This window comes from Typopeltis vanoorti, chromosome 1 (genome assembly GCF_054136105.1).
Source record: "Typopeltis vanoorti isolate ZY-2024b chromosome 1, IOZ_Tvanoo_1.0, whole genome shotgun sequence".
Lineage (NCBI taxonomy): Eukaryota > Metazoa > Arthropoda > Arachnida > Uropygi > Thelyphonidae > Typopeltis > Typopeltis vanoorti.
Window position 1 is genome coordinate 158,764,739 of NC_143549.1, and position 20,897 is coordinate 158,785,635.

Here is a 20,897-nt window from a genome sequence, read left to right on the forward strand (position 1 = left end):
TGTCTGACAATCAATTCCTCCTCTGCTATTTAGATTTCTAATAAGGACCAACTTTTCCTCTTTCATTGTGTCAGTTGCTTTCTCTACAGACTCAAAAAATTCCTCCATTTCTACCTTAGTACAATCTTCTGTGGGATGATTGTGGGCAATGAAGCACAAATAAGTCTCATTGCCCAGTTCCCCATTCTGATATTTGCCCACATCACTCTACTTAATATTGCCTGCCATTCAAGAAGATTAGCTTTGTATTTATCATATTTAGTGTTGAATAGCATAGCTACTCTTTCTTTTCCCTAGTTGTTATTACCAGAATATAACATTTTGTATTTATTGCTCAGAAAGATCTCACCAGTTTTTGTCTTTTTTGTTTCATTGACCCATATTATGTTAATCTGGTGCTTATCCAATTTCTCTCAACTCTCAACATCTTTCTCTGAATCCGGAGTAATTTAATAATAATATTGCACACCCTTTGGCAACTCCTATAAGTTAGGATGACCTCTCATTGCTTCTGCCTTTGTATCTCCACTACTGGGCCTGGCTCCCACTGACGAGACCTCAATAAAGGTTGAAACCGGTATGGGTAGTGGCCCTTGCCTTAATGCATAGCAGTACATATATCCGCAAGGAGATGTGCTTTGCATTATGGGAGATACTGAGATAGGAGTGATGAGAGCTTTCTCCATTCTCCACCTTTGCAACGAGTTGCCTGGTGTTGCACTACCTTACCCCAGTCCTGAAGATACTTTCAAGCACAAACTTTGTTTGCTCACACTTGGATAAAGGATTAAACTAAACTTATTATATCCAATTTCTCGGCCAGCTCCATTTCTTTGCCATTCAGGCCTCTTATGTTGATAGTACCAATCTTGAACTCTGGTGATGTTGAATTTGAATTAGGATGTGTTTCAGGATTTGTTCCAGTAGCTGACTTTTCGCTTTTTCTCCTAGTTCTCTGGCAAAAACAATGGGGCCTTGTTTATCCAGGCAATGCCTAGTCGGCTTGAAATTCTGTCATGCTATACTATCATTTTTCTTGTGGTTTAAGCCAATAAGAACACAATTTAGTCAGCTAAATCCAAAATTGCCAGCCCATCATGATTTGTTCAGTATCCAAGTAGATGAACAAGAGGTGTTAAGCATATTAAAAAATATGAATGTGAATACAGCAGTGGGACTGATGGCATATCAGCCCATGTACTATGTGAATGTGCAAGAGACAAAGTTGTTCAATCTAAGTCTCATCTTTGGCAGGATTCCAAGGGAGCAAAAAGAGGGTGAGATAGTACATATAGTTGGCTCCAAGACAGAGGTAATAAACTATAGACCAATTAATATATCGGTAGTGGTTGTTAAAGTATTCGAAAAGTTGGTGAAAGGTAAAATACAACAGTGGGTGGATAAGAGATGTGATACACTATAGTAGGGATGCACAGACCGTGGCCCTCCGTTGATTTGCTGGCAGCCAGCCTCATTGTGTATTATTTTAACTTTCACAAGTTACACAATAGGTAATTTTTAAAAATGGTACATGTGCAAAGCAAAGTAGCTGTGACGTCATGATTGCCTGTCTACTTACGATAATCGGTTAGTAATAATGTTAACAAATTTTATAATTCACCTATTTGTCATATGAGTATTTTGTTTTCGTAGGTGCGGTTGCTATAATTAATTATCACCCCTAGGAAATTGTAAAAAATAAATTCTACAATGGATAAAGCAGGGCCAAGTAGAAACACAAACTACAGGATGAAAAACGGCAGTTTCAGGATAGCTGGACTGAAAAATATGGTTTTGTGCAGTCGTTTAATAATATTGTGTGCTTGATTTGCAAAAGTGCTGTAGCCATACCAAAAGAATACAATATAAAGAGACACTATGAAAGGCTATTTTTCATTTTCAAATCTACCCAAAGAACTACGTAAACAAAAGATTTCATTTTTGAAACGAGAATTGACAGGTCAGCAAGTGATGTTTACAAAACCTATTCAAGATTCGGAAATCGCAACAGAAATAAGTTTTGAAATATCTTGCCTTATAGCAAAAAGGTACTGACCATTTACAGATGGAGATTTCGTTAAAGATTGCCTTGAGATACCTGCTAAAAAAATTTGTCCAGAATCAACCAAAAATGTTGAGAAAATTCAGTTAAACAGGATGACTGTGCAAAGAAGAATTACTGTAATGTCGGAAAATGTAAATGACCAATTAACATCTTATTCAAAGAAATTTGCCTATTTTTCATTAGCTATTGATGAATCAACTGACATTACTTCCACAGCCTAGTTGTTAATATTTGCACATGGAATAACGCAAGAGTTTGAGGTAAGTGAGGAGCTGATTGGAATGAATTCATTGTCAGATCAAACGAAAGGTAATGACATGTTCACTGGGCTTTTGGAACAGTGTTCCAAAATTGATTTAGATCTGACAAAATTATCAGGTATCACGACTGATGGAGCTCCTTCCATGATAGGAGCTAATTCTGGAATGGTAACATTATTGAAACAGCATTTGGGACGGCACGATGATGAGTTGATACAATTCTACTGTATACTCCACCAGGAGAGCTTGTGCCCTAGGATTTGAACATGTCATGAAAGTTGTGGTTTGAACGATTAATTTTATAAAATCCTGTGACCTTAATCACCGACAATTTAAAAAGTTTCTTGAAGACATTGAAAGTGAATATGGTGACTTAATTTTTTACACAGACGTGAGGTGGCTAAGTCGTGGACAAACATTGGAGCGTTTCCTAAATTTAATTGATGAATTTGAAATCTTCATGACTGAAAAAAACAAAAACGTCCCTGACATAAAAAATCCGGATTGGTTATGTGACTTAGCCTTTCTGGTTGACATTACTAATCATTTAAATACGTTAAATACATGACTTCAGGGCAAAGATCAATTGGTTACTCAACTTTACGGCCACATTTTGTCTTTTCAGTACAAGTTAAATCTATTTCAAATCCAACTGAAGTCAGGGAATTACATCCATTTTCCTAATTATAAGAAAGTTTCTGAAAAGTTCAATGTCAACTTCAAAACTGTGTATGTTGAAAAGATTGATAACTTGATATCAGCCTTCAAGGATCGGTTTTCTGATTTTAAAAAAGTGAAACTGTTGCTAGATTTATTTAGCAATCCTTTTGCCATTTTGCCCGAAAATGCATCCAAATCAGCACAGCTTGAACTCATCGACATTCAGAACAATGAGAGCCTGCGAAATAAATTTAACAAAGGCAATTTATTAAACTTCTCTCATTGTGTCGATAAAAACAATTATAAATGGTTGCTAGATAATGCATTAAAATGTGCAAGCCTCTTTGGTTCAACATATATTTGTGAACAAACTTTTCAGTCATGAATATTAACAAATCGAAAAATAGGAACCTCTTGACTGATGAAAATTTAGAATCAATTTTGCCGTTGGCTACTACAGAACTCGAACCAAATATCAAAACAATTGTCAAATCAATGCAATGTCAATATGCTGCTAGAAAAAGAAAAACCGTACACGGCAGAATGATTTTAAGGAACACCGATGGTAGGAAGGTCACTGAATCAGATGATATAGTGGAATTACTGAGTGAGCACTTTGCAAGCATCCAGGTAGTGACATTGAAGGAATGAAGGAACCATTAGTTATATGGGAATTGCGGTGAATGAAGTGGAGGTGAATAGTCTATTACAGAACCTTAATGTGAATACATCTGTGGGATTGGATAGTATATCAGCACGGGTCTTACGTGAAGCGGCTAAAGAATTGTCAGTGCCCTTGACCTTATTGTTTAATCTGAGTCTCGGGCCTGGTTTAGTCCCGAAGGGGTGGAAAGAGGGAAAAATAGTTCCACTGCATAAAGGAGGATCCAAGACTACTGTTGCAAATTACTGACTGATCAGCATATCAGGAATCATTGTCAAGGTCTTGGAGAAAGTAGCCAAGGGAAAAATACAGGAATGGATTGATGAAAATGAGATACTGTATGGGGGACAGGATGGTTTTGTGAAGGGTAGATCATGACTCAGTAACTTGCTCATGTTTTATAACACAGTGACAGCTGAACTGGATAAGGGTAATGGTAATGGGTTTACAGTGATACTGCTGGACCTGGCTAAAGCCTTTGACAGGATACCACATGGAACTCTAATCCATAAACGACAACATATGGGAATGGATATAGGGTTGGTGAGATGGATAGGAGGGTGGTTGATGGAGAGATACCAGAGAGTAGTTTACTCAGGAGTAGAGTCCAGAAGATGGCCTGTGACTAGTGCTGTGCCACAGCACTTTTTTCTGTTCTTGGACTCTTGGTTCTGTTTAATTTGTTCATTAACGATATAGGGAAGGATCTGAGAGGAACGGTTCATTTGTTTGCTAATGATGCAAAGTTGGGTAGAGCAATAGTGAATACACAGGATGTTGAAATTTTACAGGATGATTTGGATAGTTTGATGGGCTGGGCTAAGGAGAATGGATGTCAATTTAATGTGGCAAAATGTAAGGTTATGCATTTTGGGGTGAAAAGATTAGCAGCAGTATATCACATTGGTGGAATTGTACTCCAGGAGATTGATGAGGCCAGGGATTTGGGAGTGTTGGTGGATAGGGAGTTGAAGTTTTAGGGCACACATTTCAAAAGTGGCTAAATCAGCTCATCAAATCACTTGGATGCTGAAGAATACTTTGACGAGCAGAGACAAACAAGTTATTCTTCCTCTGTATCGAGCCTTGATAATACCCCATCTTGATTACTGTGCCCAGATCTGGTCACCTAGATTTTTTCTTGATGGGGAGGAGGTTGAGAGGATCCAGAGGCGAGTGACCAAGATGATAGCAGGTCTATGGAATGAACCTTAAGAAAACATAAGGTTCATTCCATAGACCTGCATTCCATAGGTTGAAGATTTGTGGGTTGCAGAAATTGGTTGATAGGCGGAAAAGGGGAGATATGATTCAGACATTCCAATTATTATTATTATTATTATAATTATTTGACACCTCCAGGGAGTCCAAGGACTCATCGAGGGAGGGCACCTATTCTACAACTCTCCATCTCCACCACTCAACCTCATCCACAAACTGCCTCATCTACACCAACGCCATCTGCTCCATCATCACCACTACTATTTCCAGAGACAATCACAAACATCCATACCCACAGCAGGATTCAAACCAGCAGCCCTTTGGCTGGAGAGCAGAAACGCTAACCACTCGGCCAACCAGACTGGCTCAGTTGCTGAAGGGTTTCTATAGGATCAATTCAGAGGATATTTTTGAGAACAGAATTGGTGGTGGGAGGACATCCATGGAAGCTGGGCAAGAGTGTGGTTAATAAGGGTGTTAGAACTGGGTTTTTTACTTTTAGAGCCCGAATTTGCTGTGGATGCTATGACAGTGAATGAGTTCAAGACAAAGTATGATAGATTTATGTGTGAATGTCAAAAAGTTGCGATGGACATGATGTTTAGGACGCCTCCCTTGATGAGTCTAAGGATTTCTTGGAGTCGCCCATAATAATAATAATAACAATAATATTAATGGTGTTGGTTTGCAAGAAATTGATATATTGGGATATATGAGGCTAGAAACTTGGGGATAATGGTGGACAAAGAGTTAAAGTTCAGCAGGCAAAAGTTCATAAAATAGCTCAACAAATTTCTTGCATGTTGAAAAACATACTAACAAGTAAAAATGAAGAAGTTGAAAGTTTATTTTTCGCTTGGTTAGACTATAATAAATTCAGTTTAATCCTTTATCCAAGTGTGAGCAAACTAAGTTTACACCTGAAAATATCTTCAGGACTGAATATGGTGTTATACTACCTTACCCCAGTAAGGTAGTACAACACCAGGCAACTCGTAGCAAAGGTGGACCAAGCTAACATCATTCCTATATCTCCCATAATGCAAAACACTTCTCCTTGCAGATATGTATAATGTTATGCATTAATGGATTGGCCACTACCCAGACTAGTTTCGACCTTTATCGAGGTCTCTTCAGTGGGAGCCAAGCCCAGTGGTGGAGATACCAGGCAGAAGCACTAGTGAGGTCATCTCTAACTATAGGAGTTGCCAAAAGGTGTGCCACCTTTTTTTTTTTATTAAATTACTCTGGATTTAGAGAAAGATGTTGAAAGTTTATTTTTCACTTGGTTAGACTATAATAAATTTAGTTTATTCCTTTATCCAAGTGTGAGCAAACTAAGTTTGCGCTTTAAAATATCTTCAGGACTGAATATGGTGTTGTACTACCTTACTGGGGTAAGGTAGTACAACACCATATTCAGTGGTGTTGTACTACCTTACTGTTGTACTGGGTTTCTTGGGAACCAGGAGGTGGTCAAAAAGATTCAGAGGTGAGTGGCCAAGATGGTGACAGGTCTGTGGAATACTTCCTATGGCATAGATTATATACAAAGTTTAGTAGATAGGCAGGAAAAGGGGAACATGATAGATACTTTTAAGATATTAAAGGGGTTTTATAAAATTGACGAAATCAAACATTTACAATATATGACAAATAGTCAGAGAACTAGAGGCCATCCATGGAAGTTGTGTAAGAGTGTTGTAAGTAGGAGTATGTGGACCTGATTTTGCATGGAGAGTGGTGAGTGAGTAGAGTGGATTGCTAGAATTGATTGCGAGTTCCCTGACAGTGAATGGATTCAACGAGAGGTATGATAGGATTTGTGAGTGTGATGGTTAATTTGGGCTTCCCACGATGGGTCTCCGAACTCCATAGAGATGCTGTAAAATAATAATAATAATATAGCAAGTGTTTATTTGTTGTGATGGAAATTCTTTCAGAATAAAAATTAACTGCTATTAAACTTTAGCAGATTGTTACATGTTACTTAAAAATGTAGAAATTCCAAGATAAAATGTTAAGCTATTGGAAAGCTGTTAAGGAAGAAAATGAAAGACAGTGTTCAGATTAAGTTCGGTAAAAATACATGGAATGGCAGAGAAAGAGAGTAAAAGAGGACTTCACAGCTACTTGTTTCAGCAGAATGTAGCACAGATATGTTACTGATAGAGCAAGATGTGAATTTATCTTCTACCACCATGTCAACTGCAACAGATATAAGGAAAAACTGAATGATAAAAATTCCAAAGAATTCATCAAACCAATTGTACTCCTATTCAAGTATATGGCTAGTTAATCTGAATATTACATAGCAGAACACTCATTGAAAATTATTATTATTATCCTAAGACCTCATGGAGTCAGACTCATCTAGGAGATCCCTTTGTCATATACACAACTCATCATACCACACCTTAAACACATTCAAATTCTCTGCAGACGCTCTCAGGTAATGCATTCCAGTCATTCACAGCTCTCTGAATGCAAAATACCTCTTCTCACTCCCTTCTTCACACTCTCCTTATCCAGGGATGACATATTGTTCTTCCTTGATCCAACCATTTTATGAAAAACCTTTTCAACCTGAATCCCATAACAACTCCTTACCAAATTGTATTTCTCTATCATATCACCCTTCTTCCTCCTATCCACTAGACTCTGTAAATTGCATCTTCTCAAACTTTCCTCATATTCAACATTCCAGAGATCAGAAACTACTGTAGTCAGTTCCCTCTAGAAAAACCCTTTTGAAAACCTTTTGAAAACCAGATGACCAAATCTGTGCACAGTAGTCTGCATGACATAATCACAGCCTAATACAATGGAAAAAGTATCTCCTTACTTCTACAAGTCAGTGCCCTTCACATCAATAGTAGAATTCATTCTGTTGTCCTCAAAATTTTGGCAGTGTGTCCTCTAAATTTAAATCCTTATCCGCTATGACCCCAAGATCGTTTATATCCTCCACCTCCAACAATATATTCCCACCAAGCGTAAATTCTACATCCTATCTTTGTTTCCCAAATTTTAAAACCTTACATTTTTCAACATTGAACTGGCATCCCCACTCACAGACTCATTCACTCAATATATTCAAGTCTTCTTATAAGGCCACATCTGCTTAACTCCTCATAGTTCATCTCTTTTTTTGCATCATCTGGAAACAACTGAATATTCCTATTCAAACATTCTCTGATATCGACATGTAAGTCAAAACAGCAATGGTCCTAAAACAGTCTCCTGTTACACACCACTGGTAAAATTCCTTTTCTTGGATATTGCTCCCCCAATACATAACATGCTGATAACTATCAGATAGCCAGTCTCTGAACCAATGCACTAGGCTAATATCCAACCCTATCTGCTCTAGTTTGACCATTAACTTATCATGCTGTAATCTATCAAAAGCTTTTGCAAAATCTAAGTATACTACTGTGTATCCATCTCCTTTGTCAAATGAAGCTGTCACCTTATTGTATTAAGTAAGTAGATTACTAAAACATGACCTTCTTTTAGAAAATCCATGCTGTTCATCAAAGATAATACCATTATTTTCAACCCAATTATGGATGAAATGGAACAATCTTGCCTTCCTTCCACTCCTTTGGAACTTGACTCGTTGCAAGACTCATATTAAACAGATATGTCAAGGCAAATGCCAACTCCTTGGCATATTCCATCAAAATATGTGGTGATATATTAGCAAGCTCCAAAGGCTTATGAATATCAAGTTTGCTCAATTCCCCATATACCCCTTGCTCACTTACATTCAGTTTCACCTCCTCCTCATTATCAACTTCTCTCAAATTCTCCATGATGTCACATTCTCAGGAATGAGTGACTTTAATAAACTGCTAATTAAATATCTCAACTATATCTTCTTCAGCAGTTGTTCTTATACCATTTTCTCAAATCATTTCATCCTTCCTAATTTATTTATATATTTTTTGCTAGCTACATATTGAAAGAACTTCCTAGGATTCTTTATGGCTTCATTAGATAACTGCTGCTTATAATTTACTTTTGCTACCCTTACCAACCAAGTCACTTCCTTGCCTGTTCTTCGTAATCCTCGTGGAATTCATTATTGCCACTCCTCTTATGCTGCCTCCATAATGCCTTTTTCCTCTGAATTGCATGCTTAATCTCTTCATTCATTCATTCATTTCACACCTACCTTTAACCTTCTGATCTTTGGAATACATTTGGACTTGCTTCTGCTGAATATTTCTTAAATATCAAACAAACAGTATTGTTCTCCTTCCCACCCAACTCCTGAGCTTTTCATAATCACCAGCCTTGTAGTTCTGCATACTCTTGTCTTACAGAATATCCTCACATTGCTGGCAACCATCCAGGCAATCACTTCATGGTCACTGTCATCAACTGGAGAGTGATTCGACACCTGATTTATAATAGCATCCTAATGAGAATATCAATGAGAATTGAGAATACTGCCTTGTTAGTTGTCCCTCAAAATTCAAGAAACTTTTCTGTACTTCTAGTTGCTATCTCATCATAATGATTGCCCTTTTCTTATTTACTTGGCTAATTTTATTATACATTTCATAGTTACTACCATCCACATTACCAGGTCTATAACAACATCCGACTAAGTATTTCATTCTATTCATTTCTATCTCACACCATAATGCCTGAAAACCACTGGCTCTATTTCCCTCTTGCATCTCTACCATATACGGACATAACTCTTTTTTATAATCAGTAGCACTCCACCTCCCTTTTTACCCTTTCTGTCTTCACTAAACACATCAACCCTTCCATCTCTATTCCTGGTAGGATTGCATTCTCATGCAACTATGTTACACTTATTCCAATAATTCGTGGGTTAACAGACTTAATTAATGCAACCATTTCAACACTACTTGGTGATGCTCCATCATTTATTATTATTATTATTATATTATTATTATTATTATCACTATCATTATCACACCTCCTTGGAATCAAACAATCATCATGGGAGGACCCATTGTCACATGCATAGCTCATCAAACCACGCCTGAAATATCCTCACCATCTCTTTACTCACCACTGTCAAGCATTGCATTTGAGTCACCCACCACATTTCATGCAAAACTTTCTTGTTCTTTAACAGTCTCTCTCTCTCTCCTATTTTATATGTCCTGATATGTTTCTATCACCCCCCCCCAGACTCTGCAAATTGATTTCTAAATCATTCTTTATGCTCAGTATTTCAGAGACAGAAACCACATTAGTCAATCATCTTTGCATTCTTTTCAGTATACCTTAATCCTTTTGAAAAAAACCAGGTAATCAAATCTCTTCATTTTAAGGCTATATGCACCATTGTGATTTTCTATTGCACAATTATTTAGTTGTAAAAATAAAACTCTCAGTTTTTAATACAAATCCTTACATATATAACTAAATAATCACAGAGATTAAAATAATGTAACCAGCCCTATTTTTCTAGTGACACAGTTGTCACAAATTAAAATGAGTCATGTGAACAGACATGAACAGGTTCATACCTGTTGATATGACTCATTTTAATTGAATAGTCGCTTGCACTTGCGACTATTCAGTTGCAGTTCTTAGCATAGTACTGAACTGTCATCATCATCATCATCATCAAATTCCTGCTATGTACCCTCAAGGGGTGTACAGGATATGATAGTACTACATGAAAAATTTACATCATTATTAATTTCCTATCTACAATTTTCCTCCAAATCAGTCTGTTACTTGTCAAGACTCCAACATTATCAGATCTTATATTTCTATCGTCTAAGGCACTTTGTACCGTATCAATCCACCTATATCTTGGTCTTCCTCTGGGTCGTTTTGCTGCCAACCTGGCAGAGAACACTTGTTTTGCTAATCTTTCCTCGCCCATTCTGTTTAAGTGACCATACCACTTGAGATTAGCTCTGCTAACGCATTCCTGGATGCTGACAATGTCAAATTCTTTCCTAATATCCTCGTTTTTAATATGATATTGCCATTGATGCCATCTGTTCATGCCTATAATCTTTCTCAGGACTCTCATATCTGTGGTCTCTAGTCTTTGGTCAAGTGTTTTACTTCTGACCCAGCTCTCAGATCCATAAGTTAAAACTGGTTTCAACACTATCTTGTATACAGCTAATTTAGTGTTCCGACTAATTTCTCTCTTATTCCATATGAATTTATTCAATTGACTTCCCACCAAACCAGCTTTACTTATTCTGTTGTCTATTTCTATATTTAATTTACCATCTTCAGTAAAAATCGTGCCTAAATAGCTGAAATGTTTTACTTGTTCCACAGGTTCTCCATTCACAACACAGTTGACGTTTTCAATGATTCTGCCTATTTTCATTGTCTTTGGCTTTTTATTGCTGACCTTCATACCATATCTATTACAACAGGTATTCAATTTAGTCAGAGAATCTTGCAGACTTGTAGTGGATTTATTTAGAAGTATAACATCATCCGCATGAAGCAAAGAGCTGACATTAACATCTCCAATTTTGATATCATGTTTAATACCACTTTCCTTCATAATGTGATCCATATAGATAATGAATAACAGAGGGGATAATGTACACCCTTGTCTCACACCAGATTTAACATTAAACCATCTCCCTGTACTTCCTTCAATTCTAACTGCTGACTTACAACTCAAATAAAGACTAAGTATTGCTTGATATAATGCCCCATTGACACCATATAACTGCAGCGTATTGAATAGCTTCTCTCTTGGCACCCTGTCATATGCCTTTTCCAAATCGACAAAACTTAAATACAGATCTTTGTTATATTCCCATGCTTTCTCGACTATTTGTCGTAAAGTGAAGATCTGATCCTGCTAGCCTCTATTTGGCCTGAATCCAGCTTGTTCTTCACCAAGCTTTTCTTCTACAATTCTTCTCAACCGTTTCTCAAGTATACTTGCATAGATCTTGCCAGGAGAACACTCAGTAGGGAAATACCTCTGTAATTCTCACATGCAGTTTTATTTCCCATTTTATATATGGGTACTATGAGAGCTCTACTCCAATCATCAGGAATTCGTCCCTCTGTCCAGGCCTTCTGAACTATGCAGTGGAGCCACTGTAAGACTCTTATACCACCATACTTCAGCATTTCTGGTCGAATATCATCTACTCCTGCTGCCTTTCCACATTTCAAGCCTTTGATGGCTTTTTCTACTTCAAGTATGGATATGTATTCCTGACTGCATGCCTGGTCAGTGTGTTTTAGCACTGTGCTGTCATCACTGCTTGTTTCATTTAGAAGTTTTTCAAAGTAATTACTCCATACTTCAAGGATATCTTTTTCTCCCATTTTCATGTCACTTTTATCATCTCTAACTCCTTTTACAGCACACTTTCCTCCATTCCTAAGCTTCTTCAACAACCTCCAGAATATTTTGCCACCTTCTTGATATGTATTTTCTATATTCTTGCCAAAGTCCTCCCATGACTTTTGTTTAGCTAGTTTTACACAGTGTTTAGCATTCTTGCATTTGTCTCTATATTCTCTAAGAGCACAAGCTGACTTATTTGCCAGGAACTTTTGATATGCTTTCTTCTTTTTCTTCACTGCCTCTTTAACTTCCTGTGTCCACCAGGGAGTTCTGATTTTTTTATCCTTACAGACAACCTCACCACATGCCTCTCTGGCAGAATCAATCAATGTTTTCTTCAGAGTTTGCCACTGAATCTCCAAGGTTTGATTCCTGTTCTCAAACTCTTTCATTTTTTCTTCAATAATCTTTGTGTATTTTAGTCTACAGTTCACATCTGAGAGCTGCTCAACTTTTATTTGCTTTAAAACTTTCTTACATGTTATTCTTTTCAATATGAAATTCAATTTTATCTTGCTCAAGACTAGATAGTGATCACTTCCAATTTCAAATCCTCTGTACACTCTGGTGTCCTGCACCAGGGAGAAAACATCACTATCAACAATAACATAGTCAATGAGACTTTTCTTATTCCTAGCCTCTTCTCTCCATGTGAATTTGTGCACATTTTTATGTTGGAACATGGTGTTAGTAATAATCAGTCCATGTGCTGAGCAGAAATCCAACAGATATTTGCCATTATTATTAGCTTTGCTCTTTTCTCCAAATTTTCCCCAAATATTTTTGTATGTCTCACAATCATTTCCTACTCTGCTATTTAGATCCCCAACAAGGACCAACTTTTCGTTTTTCATTGTGTCAGTGGTTTTTTCTAAAGCCTCAAAAAATTCCTTCACTTCTACCTTAGTAGAACCTTCTGTGGGATCATAGGCACAAATAAGTCTCATTGTCCAGTTCCTCATTCTCATATTTGCTCACATTACTCTACTTGAGACTGACTGCCATTCAAGAAGATTAGCTTTGTCTTTTGTGTTGAATACTATGGCTACTCCTTCTTTTCCTTGATTGTCATTGCCTGAATATAACATTTTGTATTTATTGCTCAGAAAGATCTCACCAGTTTTGGTCTTTTTTGTTTCAGTCACCCCCGATTATGTCGATCTGGTACTTATCTAATTCCTCAGCTAGCTCCATTTCTTTGCCATTCAGGCTTCTTACGTTGATAGTACCGATCTTTAATTCTGGTGATGTTGAGTTGGGGTTTGTTTTCAGATTTGTTCCAGTAGCTGACTTTTCGCAGTTCACCCTGGTTCCCTGGCGAAAACAACGGGGGCCTTGTTTAACTGGGTGACACCCCAGCCGGCATGAAATTTTGTCTTGCTGTACCATCATTTTTAATTTTGGTTTAACCAATAAGAATACAATTTGGTCGGCTAAATCCCAAATTGCCAGCCCATCCTCGTTTGTTCAGTATCCAAGTAGATACCCAACAGGGTGCACCACGAGAAGGTGAGGATTGGACATTAGGTGAGAAGCCCTGGTCAGTTCTCCGCAATCCTTTAAAGGCTATGTGGAGGTCTCCTCTCAGTTATACAGCTTTGACCCTTAAGCACCCCAGTACTGAACTGTTGATTTCTTTAAACTTGTTTGACAGTGACTCTGGAAATGACACATCATGAAACAGTGTTTTAGATACAGAAAAATTAATTTTAGAATTACAAAAATGTCCTGATCTTTATGATAAAAAATTGAAAGATTACAGTAATCACACTCTTACAGAAAAATTGTGGGGAAAAGTTTGTACAAATGTTATAGGCAATTGGATAGAATTATTAGCAAAGAAAAAACAAATTAGAGGTATGAATGTGTATTTTTTTTTTTATTTATTTCTTGTAGTAAATACATCATCGTATGCCAAAAATATAATGCATTTAAGCCTTCTTAAATATAATTACTTTATCATATTGCCATGGTATTGAACCTTGTGGCATTACAAAGTAATTTAAAAAATAATGCCTTATGTTAAGTCCACATATGTTAGCCTGCGTTCAGCTTGAATTAGTGTTCTTCACACTTTTTTTTGTTTTTGTTTTTTTGGTTTTAAGTGCAGCAACACAGCCACAATACAACAAATTTCTGTCAAATCCATTTTGAAGCTGATTGATTGAAAAAAGTTGTGAATGATTAGTTACAAGTGAGCATAATCGTCATATTTTGTTGTGATTATGATTTTTCAATCAGTTACAGAACATTGCAAGGGTGCTTAGATTAGTTGCAAGTGAGCATATCCTCGTATTTGGTTGTGATTACGATTTTTCATTCAGTTACAGAACATTGCAAGGGTGTTTAGCCTAAACCATATGTAGTTTGATCAATGCCTTATATAATGGAACTATAATCTTACTTTTAAGCCAGATTATTGCCATAATCTATTGTGCTTTCCTCATAATTTTATGAGTGTTGCCCCTAAATTTTAGGTCCTTATCCATCCTCATCCCCAGATCCCTTCTCTTTTCCACCTCATCTAAGATATCTCCATCTGTTTTATACATTGCTTCAATATTTGTTTGATGAAGTGTAAAAACTTTGCAACTTTCAGCTCTGACCACTGAACTCCAGTACCTGCGCCATACGTTCTTAGCCAACGGCTACAATCCCTACAAAATAGAAAAAATACTACATAGGCCCATTACTCTGCCCCCCCCCTAATACACAAGAATACAACATGACCATTTCTATTCCCTATATCAGAGGTACATCGGAAAAGATAGCCAAAGTATTGTTGAAACATGGCCTTCGCACCACCTTCAAGCCTCATGTCAAGCAGGCAACTCTGATCCGCTCGCCAAAGGATAAACTTCACCCTTTAGCACACCGAGGAGTGTATGAAGTTCCATGTGACTGTGACTTGGCCTATTATGGGCAAACAGGAAGATCAGTGAACATCTGCCTGGAAGAACATGAAAGATACATTCGCTACTATTACTATGGCAAGTCGGGACTGGCAGACCACGCTTTGGACACTTCTTCACACAGGATTAGATGGAGGAAAACGAATATGCTATTTAGGAGTCGTTATAGATCTGAAAGATTATTTTTTGAGTCAGCAATGGCTCTGAAGAATTCTCCCAACCTTAACAAATATGGTTGCATTAATTTGCCAAAAATTTGGGAGACGGTTATCCTAAGAAAAACTCCTGGATAACTGCTGCTTTTTTTTTTTTTTTTTTTTTTTTTTTTTTTTCCCGTTAGAGGGTGCCAAAAATAGGACTTTAGATCTTTTGTCTTTTGCAATTATATTGTTTCACTCACTCACTGTCGCGTTTACATGTGTGTTGTGCTCTGATGATGCTGAGTTGAAAATCAGCGAAATATTAGCATTAATAAAACATCCTTGTTGATAAAAGTGTTTGTGGTGTTGTTAATACCGGGAAAAATAAGTCATGAACATGGCAAGAAGGGAGAGAACAAGAGGTTATCAGTTATGTTACTATAATTAAAATGACCCATAATGTTTTTGTTGTGTGTGTCACCGCCATCCATGAAACATTGTAAACTTATATTATGTTAATACCATAGGTGAGCTAACATTATGTTTTCTATTTTAATTAATTTTTATAATTTTTTTTTAACCTGGTACGGAAACCTTGCTCTAGGGATCAAATATGGATCTTTTTCAAGCCACTTCAGGGTTCCAGTAAGTGGGTCAGTGGTTTCAACACCAGGCATTGAAATTTCTATTACATGACACTCGCATACCACCACTTTTGGTCAGTCAGATTGGCAAATGATTACCCCCCTCTTTATTTTCTAGGCTAGTTTGCTTCTCAGTGATCTCCACATTACCAAGTCTTTAGCAACGACTACCTAAAAGGCTTTGGCCTGTTCACTTCAAATGAACATCATAGTGTCTTGAAATCACTTTAAGTATTTCTCCCTTACATCTTGGATGAGCATAACTCCTCTAACTATGATCAGCAGCAGCACTTCCCCTCCATTTCTACCCTGTTTATCTTCACAAAAAAAAGTGCTTTATCCTACCTAGGCAAACCACTTAACTACCCTTCCAACTGCACTGCTATCTTTTACTCTCAACTACCTCCATGCTCTATTCTCACATTCTTCTTGTTCCTTTTACCATCATGAACTCTTTGGCCACTTATTCCTAATATTCAATGCCTCAATCACTCTGCCATTCTATCTACATGAAATCAAACCCTTGCACCTTTTCATTCACCAATCTCTAGTAACTAAACCTGTATACAGAGCCACTTTCCAATTATTTGCTACATCCTTGTCATGGCAGTCTTTTATTCCATTCTTCTTCACACTTGCATGCATATCTAATCGAATTGTTGCCCATTTTTTATTTTTTATTAACCATAGTGTAATATTTAATTCATTGTAAATTATATTTGTTTCTTTTTTTCATTGTACAAAAAAAGTGTCTCATGTAAGTCTTTTGCCACAGTATGAAAGTGAGGTGTTTAAAAGGAGGGCCATAATTGCAAGTGACTTTATGCATGGGTTAGGTATGACGAGTGGTGTGGAATTTGTGGACGTGTAGAGTGAATTTGATGGGCAAAAGGAATCTATATAAGATGGATGGCTTGCATTTGAATGGATATGGTGTAAGGAGACTTGAAAAAGTGTTGCTGAATGTAGTGGATGTGTAAAATCAGGGAAACTAGATTTATTAAGGGGGGGGGGAGTAGATATACAGACCTTAGGGAGGCAGTTGAATGTATGAATGTGTATAATATGCCTGAGTGAATAAGGACAACAAATCAGAATGGGATAGTTAATATAAGGCATCAAGGTAGGGATGTGGCTAATGGGGATCTTAAATTCATGTACATTAATGCTAGGAGTATTAGGAACAAGAAGGAAGAGCTTTTGGCCATGGTTGGCACTTCCAGACCACAGGTTATTGGCATTAGCAAATCATGGCTGACTGTAGATGATATAGCTAGTGGGATTGAATGTGATGGGTATAGTGTGTGTTCAGGAATGACAGGGAGAATAAAATGGTTGGAGGAGTATTGGTGATAATAGCTGATGAGCTGCAGCCAAGGAGAATAGAAGTTGAATTGCAGGATAGAGAAAAGAGCACATTTGAGGCCATTTGGTGTGAGATTGTGGCTATCAGAACAAAATATACAATTGGGTGCTGCTATAGACCAGGTAATGGAAAAGATGGTGGAGACAGTATGCACAAGCAAATAGAAGAAATGAGTGGAAGGAGGGTAATTATTATGGGAGATTTCAACTATGGTCACATTGATTGGAGTGAGGACAGGACACATGGGAGGAAGGAATTGGATTTTATGCAGTTATTAAGGGATAACTATCTGCGACAGCATGTAATGGAAAATACTATGGATCAGGGAGTGCTGGACCTAGTAACTGCATCTGAGAATTTGGCTGTAACGAATATGACCACGTTGCCACCAATTGGTGAGAGTGATCATTGGATCTTGAGTTGGGAGGTGGCTAAATGTGTGGAATTTTCAATTAAGACATGGTACGTGGGGAATTACTGGGCTGGTAAGTATGACCAGCATAGGAGTTTGCTTGGTTCAGTGCCATGGCATGTAAAACTGGAAGGGCTGGATGTTGATAGTGCGTGGGAGGTGGCTAAGGAGTGTTTGCAGGAGTCAGTGGCTGACTGCATACCTAAAGTCCGAATAGTAAATCAAGTAGGGGTTAAATGGATGAATAACAACACCATTAAGCTTGAGCTGCAAAAAAAGAAACAACTGTGGAGGGAATTTAAGGAGAAAAGTGACCTGCAGGCACATGAACGGTATAAAGCGCAGGCCGGAAGGGTAACAAGTGTGGTAAGAAAAGCAAAAGCGGATTATGAAAGAAAATTAGCCATGCAGCTAAAGAGAATCCCAAACAGTTTTTTCGATATGTTGCAAGTAAAAAAAAAAATGTATGCGGCAGAATGATTTTAAAGAATGCCGATGGTAGGGAGATAACCGAATCAGTTGATATAGTGGAATTACTGAGCGAGCACTTTGCAAGAATATATCATCAGGTGGTGACATTGCAGGGATGAAAGAACCAACAGCTTATATGGGAATGGTGATGAATGAAGTGAAGTTGAATAGTCTATTACAAAACCTCAATGTGAAAACATCTGTGGGATTGGATGGTGTATACCAGCTCATGTCGTACGTGAAGCGGCTAAAGAACCGTCAGTACCCTTGACCATTTTGTTTAATTTGAGTCTCGGATCTGGGTTAGTCCCAAGGGGGTGGAAAGAGGGGATAAATAGTTTCACTGCAGAAAGAAAGTTCCAAGACTGCTGTTGTAAATTACCGACCAATCAGCATATCAGGAATCATTGTCAAAGTCTTGGAGAAAATAGTCAAGAGGAGAATACAGGAATGGATAGGTGAAAATGGGATACTGTATGGAAGAACAGCATGGTTTTGTGAAAGGTAGATCATGCCTCAGTAACTTGCTCACATTTTATAACACAGTGATGGCTAAACTGGATAAGGGTAATGGGTTTACAGTGATTTTACTGGACCTTGCCAAGGCCTTTGACAGGATACCACATGTTACTCTAATCAGTAAACTGGAGCAGATGGGGATGGACATAGGGTTGGTGAGATGGATAGGAGGGTGGTCGATGGAGAGATATCAGAGCTCATCAAATCACTTGACTTCTGAAAAATTCTTTAACATGCAGAGACAAACAAGTTATTCTTCCTCTGTATCGAGCCTTGATAAGACCCCATCTGGACTACTGTGTCCAGTTATGGGCACCAGGGTTTCTTCGTGATGGGGAGGAAGTGGAGAGGATACAGAGACGAGTGACCAAGATGATAGCAGGTCTGTGGAATGAACATTATGAGAATAGGTTGAAAATTTGTGGGTTGCAAAAATTGGTCAATAGGCAGAAAAGGGGTGATATGATTGAGATATTCAAATTACTGAAGGGTTTCTATAAGATGAATCCAGAAGATATTTTTGAAAATAGGACTGGTGGTGGGAGGACTAGGGGTCATGAATGGAAGCTGGGCAAGAATGTGGTTAACAAGGGTGTTAGAGCTAGGTTTTTTACTTGGAGAGTGGTGAATGAGTGGAATAAGCTGCCAGAGTCTGTTGTGGGTGCTACGACCGTGAATGAGTTCAAGGCGAGGTATGATAGATACTGTGTGGATGTCGAATAGTTGTTCTTGCCATGATATTAGGGCCTCCCTCGATGAGTCTGTCGACTCCTTAGAGTTGCCTGAAATAATAATAATAATAATGTAAGCTTTAATTTAGCTGTGATTTGTAAATGAATTTCTGATGAAAGAACTAATTCATATTTTCAGAATTGTTGGAAAACAAACAAACAAAAAGTTGTTTTTGTTTGTTTGTTTTAATTATGCATATTTTTTGTAATTTTGTTTTATATTTATTTCATTCTAGAACTTTTATGCACACTGTTCATGGATTTCACAATAGTTACAGCACTGATGACCTGAATACTGCTTTTTCTGAGCTTGATGGTATTACAAATTGTCCTGAAGGTGTAGAAAGAGATATTTGGGAGAAATTGTGTCAAATGAGAAGAAAGAAATTTATTTTGGAAAACCAGGTCTGTACTTTTAGAGTAATAATTAATGTATGTACGTATGTACTATATTGTGCATGAATGAGCATATTATAGTGACCGTAGATATTCATCATCATCATCATCATATGTATCAAGGATTTAGGCCTAGCATGGCCTGTTCTGGCCTTAGAAGTCATCGTTGAATCGTTTAAGAGGACGTCCTGGTTTTCTTTTTCCTAATGGCTTGTACTTTAAGATAATTATTATTATTATTACTATCCCTATTATTATTACTATCATAGAGTCAAAGATTCATCTGGGAGGTCCTTTTATCATACACACACACACCTCATCATACTGTGTCTTAAACACACTCAAAATCCTTGCAGACACCACACTCTCAGGTAAGGCATTCCAATCATTTACAGCTACACGAAAAAACCTGCCTCTCACTCCCCTACTCACACCCCTCTTCATACAGTTTCCAGGGATGACCTCAGGTTCTCCCCTGATCTTTCACTATTTTCTACAGAACCTCTCCAGCATTGATCCTTTAACAACCCCTTACCAACTTGGAAATATGATAGGTCTCTATCATATTTCCCCTCTTCCTCCTCTCCACCAGACTCTGCAAATTACATCTTCTCAATCTTTCCTCATACTCGACATTCCAGAGGTCAGAAACTACCTTAGTCAGTCGCCTTTGGACCCTCTCCAACATCTCTTCATCCTTCTGAAAACCAGGTGACCAAATCTGGGCACAATATGTGTGGCCTAATCAAAACCTTATACAATGGAACAAGAATCTCCCTACTTCTACACATCAGTGTCCTCCGTATCATTCCCAGAAGCCTTTGTGTTGTCCTCACAATTTTGGCTATGTGTCCTCAAAATTTCAGATACTTATCCACTATCACCCCCAGATCTCTTATTTCTTCCACCTCCAACAATATATCCTCACCAAGCATAAATTCTGCATCCCATCTGTGTTTTCCAAATTATAAAACCTTACTTTTATTTAAATTAAGGGGATATTAAATCCCACATTGTTTTAAAACAGAATAAGAAACTAAAAGATTGGAATCAAAGAGTTTCTTGCCGAATATTATTATTATTCGTGACACCTCCCA

The 20,897-nt window shown here is 37.6% G+C and overlaps 1 protein-coding gene across 1 annotated transcript in view; it reads left to right on the plus strand.

Annotated features, from left to right (window-relative positions):
* Positions 1–20,897, plus strand: part of LOC150110580 (cilia- and flagella-associated protein 43) — a 258,702-nt gene that overhangs the window by 134,843 nt on the left and 102,962 nt on the right. Inside the window, exon 7 of the mRNA XM_090401995.1 lies at positions 19,641–19,809. Coding sequence (XP_090258121.1) covers positions 19,641–19,809 — 169 coding nt within the window. The remainder of the gene's footprint in view (positions 1–19,640; positions 19,810–20,897) is intronic.